The 6221-nt window shown below is 67.9% G+C and overlaps 1 protein-coding gene across 6 annotated transcripts in view; it reads left to right on the forward strand.

Moving 5' to 3' along the window:
* Nucleotides 1–3104, forward strand: part of CHD5 (chromodomain helicase DNA binding protein 5) — a 50223-nt gene extending 47119 nt beyond the window's left edge. For 4 of the 6 annotated variants that reach the window (XM_070079380.1, XM_070079381.1, XM_070079382.1 and 1 more), the window contains 6 exons: nt 106–214; nt 591–723; nt 1050–1245; nt 1825–1988; nt 2313–2366; nt 2857–3104. In XM_070079380.1, the coding sequence (XP_069935481.1) occupies nt 106–214; nt 591–723; nt 1050–1245; nt 1825–1988; nt 2313–2366; nt 2857–3048 (848 nt within the window). In that variant the 3' untranslated portion in view covers nt 3049–3104. Of the gene's footprint in view, nt 1–105; nt 215–590; nt 724–1049; nt 1246–1824; nt 1989–2093; nt 2209–2312; nt 2367–2856 lie in introns of all 6 variants that reach the window. The other 2 variants (XM_070079383.1, XM_070079384.1) reach the window with 1 other exon arrangement.
* The last annotated feature ends 3117 nt before the right edge of the window (nt 3105–6221 follow it).

Genomic DNA, 6221 nt, shown 5'->3' on the forward strand with positions numbered 1-6221 from the left:
TCTGCTGGAACAGGGAACCTCTGAGGGGGTGGCCATGGCGGGCAGCGAGGCAGAGGGGAGAGCCGGGGGGCGCCACTCCTTCCGCTCACTCGGCCCCCTCCCCAGAGCTGCACACGCTGTGGCAGAACGAGGAGCGCGCCGCCGTGTCTTCGGGGAAACCCTACGATATCTGGCACCGGCGCCATGACTACTGGCTGCTGGCCGGCATCGTGACGTATCCTTGGCCCGTGCCGTTCTCGCTGGACCTTGGGGGGAGCCCCCCGCCTCCTCTTGCAGCTCCTGGGGGGTGCAGAGGGACCACGCCCCCGCGTCTGTTGTCCCCTTGTCGCTTCTCTGGGTGGCTCCCTTATAAGGACACTCTGGTCCACTGTGTCCAATGGGTCACGCTCATGGGTTAGGGCTTGAACGTGTCCATCCCGGGGACGGGGGTGACAGTGGTGCTGGGGGGGCCCTGCCAGCGTCTGCTGGCCCAGCGTGCCCGCCTGGCCGCCGAGGGTGGACTTGCCTGGGCGCGCAGAGCCCTGAAGCCGGCCCTGGGGTCCCCAGTCTGCTCCAGCCACCACGTTTGCCCTTGACCACGCCCCGCCCAGGCACGGCTACGCCCGTTGGCAAGACATCCAGAATGACCCCCGGTACATGATCCTCAACGAGCCCTTCAAGTCCGAGGTCCACAAGGGCAACTACCTGGAGATGAAGAACAAGTTCCTGGCCCGCAGGTTCAAGGTCAGCCCTCGTGGGTGCCGGAGGCGGGGGTGGGGCGGGCAGCGGGAGCTCCCGGAGGACCTGGGGCAGAAGAGTTGGCAGCGACCCCTCCACTTACGCCAGGGCCTGGACACCACCAGGAGCCAGTCGGTCAGTCACCAGACGCTCGCTCTGGGCCGGGCCGTGCTGGGTGTCCCCATCCTGGGGTCACGGGGTGCAGAGGACCCAGCCCGGGGAAACCTGCGGGAGAGATGGAAGCTGGGGGGCCTGTCCTCCCCCCGCCCCTCTGCTGGTGGAGGCGGGGCAGTGGCTGCCCGGGCTGCCCACGCGCACCCCCACCCCCGCAGCTGCTGGAGCAGGCACTGGTCATCGAGGAGCAGCTCAGGAGGGCCGCGTACCTCAACATGACCCAGGACCCCAACCACCCCGCCATGGCCCTCAACGCCCGCCTGGCCGAGGTGGAGTGCCTTGCCGAGAGCCACCAGCACCTGTCCAAGGAGTCCCTGGCCGGGAACAAGCCTGCCAACGCCGTCCTGCACAAGGGTGCGTGACTGGGCACATGCCGTCCTGGGAGACTGAGGCAGGCCTGGTGCAAGGCTAGGTGGCGCAGTGACACTGGGTGGGGAGACCAGTGCTGTCTCTGGGAACCCCCCTCCAGCCGCAGTGGTGGGCTGGGCCGGGGACCTCCCGGTGGTGGTGGGGGGTGGGCTCTGAGGAGGGAGGCCTAGTGTTGGGTCAGAGCTTCTGCCAGCCCCGAGGGGCCCCTGGAGGAGTGCTTGGGAGAACCTTGCTGTCTGCTGCTCTGTGGAGCGCCCCCTGGTGTCTGCTTCTGGGAGTGCGGCGAAGCCCCCTGCCCCGCCCTGCAGCCCTCTGTCCTCCTACCCCACAGCCTTTATTTTTGTAAACTAAGTTCCCTCGATGAAACTTGAAATATTTATTTGAGAGGCAGATAGGAGGGGAGAGCGAGCGAGCGCGTGCGAGTGAGCCTGGCCCCGAGCTGGAGGCTGGGACAGCAGCCCGGGTCTCCCAGTCGGGGCCGTCAGGGCTGCCTCGCGGGGTCTGCCGTGGCGGGCGCGGCGCGGGCACCCGGCGGCCGGGCTGAAGGCCCCGCCCGCCCCGCAGTCCTGAACCAGCTGGAGGAGCTGCTGAGTGACATGAAGGCGGACGTGACGCGCCTGCCCTCCATGCTGTCCCGCATCCCGCCGGTGGCCGCCCGCCTGCAGATGTCGGAGCGCAGCATCCTGAGCCGCCTGACCAACCGGGCCGGGGACCCCACCATCCAGCAGGTCAGGTCCTGCGGTGCGCCCTGGGCCCCGGACCGCCGCCCTGGGGGGCACTTCCTGGGGGGCGGGGCGGGGTCAGCGCCTGTCAACCTGCATCCTTGCCCCCAGGGTGCCTTCGGCTCCTCCCAGATGTACAACAACAACTTTGGGCCCAACTTCCGGGGCCCTGGACCGGGAGGGATTGTCAACTACAACCAGATGCCCCTGGGGCCCTATGTGACCGGTAGGTGCCCGTCCACTCCCGGGCAGCATGCACCGCGGGGCCCGCCGGCCCGGCCTGCCCGCTGCCCCGCCGCCAGGCCAGCCGCCCCCTCTCTCTCCCGACAGATATCTAGCCGTCCCCGCGACTCCCCTCTGTTGCCGCACTCCTTCCCAGCCGAGGTGAGGCTGCCGCTGCGTGCACCGCCGTCCTGCCTGGCAGGTCTTGTCCCCACGCCCGAGTCACGCCCCGGAGCCTTGGAGCTGCCACTGCCCCGGAGCCGCTGGACTGGAGCCCCCCCCAGAGACGTGGGGTGTGCCCAGGCTGGAGCCCTGTCCAGCCTCCACTGCCCTGCCCATCTTGCCCACCCCTCCCCAGGAGGTGGCTGAGGGTTTCCGGGGTGTCGCTGGCTGGGAGGACCTGCCCAGTCCCCATGAGCACGGTTGTTGGGGGTGGGTGCAGGTGCCCGAGGGGCTTCCAAGCTGGCTGCCCCATGGGTGCCTCTTCCTGGGGTGCTGGTGGGCATTCGGGTGGGCGACAGTGGGGTGGCTGTCACCGGGAGCCTGTGCACCCTGAGTGCCGGCGTGGGCCCCCCCCCGTCTGCCTCCTGCAGCCAGGCCTGCTGGGCCCCCCCCCGACCCCCACGGGAGAGAAAAGCTACTGCCTTTTTAGGAGCCCGGGCCACCTTGGGACCAAAAGGGGAGCCGAGCAAGGCCGGCACACGGATGGGACCCAGCCTGGCGGGGCCAGAGCCCAGAAGTGCCACCTCGTCTTGACTCAAGTGTTCTTCCACGCCACGCCACGCCACAGCCACAGCCACGCTGGACGCGCCCCTCGGCCACCTTTTCCGGGTCGGCTTCCTAGAGATTTCGTTTATTTGTCCGTCTTCTGCACTTTCCTATTGAAGACTGGAACGCGTTTGTCTTGGTCCAAAGTTGGGTGACGTAGGTGGCGTCCAGCAGATGCCGACCACAGCACGCACAGCTCCTGTCAGTGGGCTCCGGACCCCCGGGGAAGCTCCCTGGGGGCCCCCCGGGGCCGCCTGCGGACTCAGCCCAGCTGGGGAGGGGGCAGCCCTCAGTGTGCCCCCCTCCCCGTCCTGCCTGCTTCTCGTGCTTCTGCCCGGGGTCCAGGCAGGTCAGGTCCTGGCACGGCTTGAGCCCACCTGGTATGTGCCGTGTCTTTGGGGGGGGCTCTTTGGTCAGCAGGTGTCCCTGGCCCAGTTGGAGGCCCCGGGCGTGTGCTCCTGCGGAGGCGGGAGCCTGCCGCGGCTTAGAGCCCTGCAGGAAGGGGTTTGGGCCTTGCAGTGGGCTGGAGGTGTGGTGATGGGCGGGCGATAGCTCCGAGGTGGCTCTGGGGTGGCCCGGGGGAGCCTGGCCGGCCCTGTGCCCTGGGAGGCCTGCCCTCCCCTCTGGGTTCAGACCTCCCTGGGCGCTGTCTCCTGGGCTGCTACACACCCCTGCCCCCTTTTCCCTGGAGAGGCCCTGGTCCCGGCACTTGGCTGCCTTTGCCGAGTTCTCTGGGAGAGAGGGTTGCGCTCCGCTTGGGGCAGGGGGCTGTACCTGGGGCCACTGCAGACCCCACCCAGCCAAAGCCCCCGGCACTTCCTGCTTTGTTTGCTGCTGTGAGCACCCCGGAGTCGGGGACCATCTTCCCGTCCCTGCTGCTAAATTTCTCTCCTCCCCCTCCCGCCCCGCCCCGCCCCAGCCCTGTGCACCGGGAACCGTGTGCACCAGGTGGGGCAGGGAGCGAGGACCCTGGGCGTGGCTGGGGCGGAGCCTCTCTCCAGCCTTGTCTGTGGGTACAGTATGGGGGGCAGGCTGGGCCTGGGGGCCCGGGCGGGGGAAGAGGTGTGCAGGACACAGGTGGCTGGACCGGGCAGGACTCACTGGCTGGTCTTGTGGGCACCCGGGCAACTGCCCGGCCCTCCTGGAGCCCCAGACGGCCCTGTGTGTGCTGTGCTTTCTCTGAACCCCGGAGGGCCGGATCCCTCGAAGCCCCTTCCACCCGGGCTCCGCACGCAGCCTCCACGGCCCTGACATGGTGGCGGGCCCTGGAGGTGGAGGGGCTGCACCCGTCACGGAGCCTGCCCCTGCCCCACGTGGGGTTGGGGGTCACCCCAGGCCCGTGGGGTTCATCCGGCACCACCCCCGTGGTGTGTTGTGTTTGCCTGGTCAGTGCCACGCCAGGGTGACCACGGTGCGTGCATCCCCCAGCCCGGCTTGGCACGCTCTGCTCCCCACAAGCTGGCCATCAGCCCGGGGCTGTCCCGGTTGGAAGCAGTGCCCGCCCTCACTGCAGGTGGGCAGGAGCCTGTGTCTCCCCGCCTCCAACCCAAGGCCCCTGCTCTTCCCCTGAAGCTGGCTGCCCCTCCCTCCCTTTCCAGCCTCTCGGCTGGAGGCGCCCCCTGCTGGCCAGACCCCAGCACCTTCAAGGCTGGCGGGCTGGGTAGCGGGATTCTGGTTGACTGGGTGTGGAGACAGGCTCTGTCTGAGGGTGTTTTCTTCTTGGTTTCTCAGTTATCTGCTGCCAGCAGCAGGGGCGGGGCGGGGCTGGGGTCTGTGACTGGGCGTCTTCTGTGGGGTCTGGAAGCAGGTCCTCTGACTCCCCGGGTGCCGGCCGTGTCATTTGGGTTTATCCTGTTGCTGTTTAAGCCAGGGCCGTGTGGGGCCTTGGCCAAAGGTCTCAAAGGCTCTCGGGGGACAGGGGTTTGGCTGGGAAGCCCCTCACATGCACCTGCCAAGAAGCGGGTGTGTCTCCTGGAGCCCAGTGGGCTGCACGTGTGGCTGCTCCCAGAGGTGGGCCTGGGCTCCTGCCCGCGTCACCAAGAACCCCTGCCTGTTAGGGCTTCCTTCCCGGGTGGCCCCGCCTACACCAGGGGTTGACCAAGGCTTGGCCCTATTTTGCTTTGGGGACCTGTGGGGGCTGTAGGGGGGCCTTGGGGACCTGGGGGCCAGCAGACCCTGCAAAGTGGGCAAGTGTCGGTCCCGTGGAGCTTTGGGTGTGGTGGGCAGGGAGGGGGCTCCGCTGGGGGAGGCTGACAGGCCCCGTCTGCCCTCACCGTCCTTGGTGGCCTGGCCAGGGCCCGGGTGGACGCTGCCCCCAGGGCTCTCCTGTGCAGGGCACAACAGCGGTGGAGGAGGCCCCCCTGTCCCTCCCCCCACCCCCCGACGTCTGGGAAGTTTACAGGTTGTGGCACGGATCAGCCCAAAGTCACTGGCGGTGTTGTGTTTATGGTTTTTTTTCTCCTTAATTTTCAGATTTTTTTTTAAACAAAGTATTTTTTTAGGTGCGATAACCCAGGAAGGGCCCATTGGGTGTGTGTGTGTGTCCTGAAACCGCTGCTACCACTCCTCGCTGGCCCACGCGCTGACGGAGGGGGCGGGGCCTGTGTGCGGCGGGAGCAGACCCCGCCCCGCCCCAGGCCGGCGAGGGGAGGGGGCCTGGGCCGGGGCGCTCTGGGCGGGGTCCCCGCAGGAGCAGGGCGGAGCTATGGAAGCGGAGCTCCCCGGAGTCGTGACCCGGAGACTACAGCCGACACAATCACCTTTCGTTTGTACTCTGTGTGTATGTTTTGGTTTTCTGTGTTTTAATAAATCCTTTGGGAAAGGATTGACTCCGTGGTCTTCCGAGCGCCTCGCCGGCTAGGAGTGGGGACAGGGGTGGAGATGTCACTGCCTTGCACCTGGGAGGTTCCCCGGGGGGAGGAGCTGGGGTGGTGCCCCTCCCTCATGCACCCCCAATGTGACAGCGCGTGGTGTCCCCCAGACCTTAACACCTGTCACCATGGGAACAGCAGCTGGCGGGGTCCCCCGAGGGTACAGCAGGGGAGGTGGCCCCGTCCCCTGTGGGCCCTGGGAGGGGCGGGGGCACGTCTGACCACCCAGTGCCGCCTGCTCATGCCCTTTCCCTCCAACCTGCTCCTGGCCATGGGGATCGGGAGCCCCAGTCCTCGGGTCCCCGTGGGTGGGGGTCTTGTCCTCTGCACGCTGTCCCCGGGAGCAGTGCTGACCCCAGGAAATGAAAACAGCGGAAGC

The sequence above is a fragment of the Oryctolagus cuniculus genome, chromosome 7 (genome assembly GCF_964237555.1).
Source record: "Oryctolagus cuniculus chromosome 7, mOryCun1.1, whole genome shotgun sequence".
In the NCBI taxonomy this organism is placed as follows: Eukaryota; Metazoa; Chordata; class Mammalia; order Lagomorpha; family Leporidae; genus Oryctolagus; species Oryctolagus cuniculus.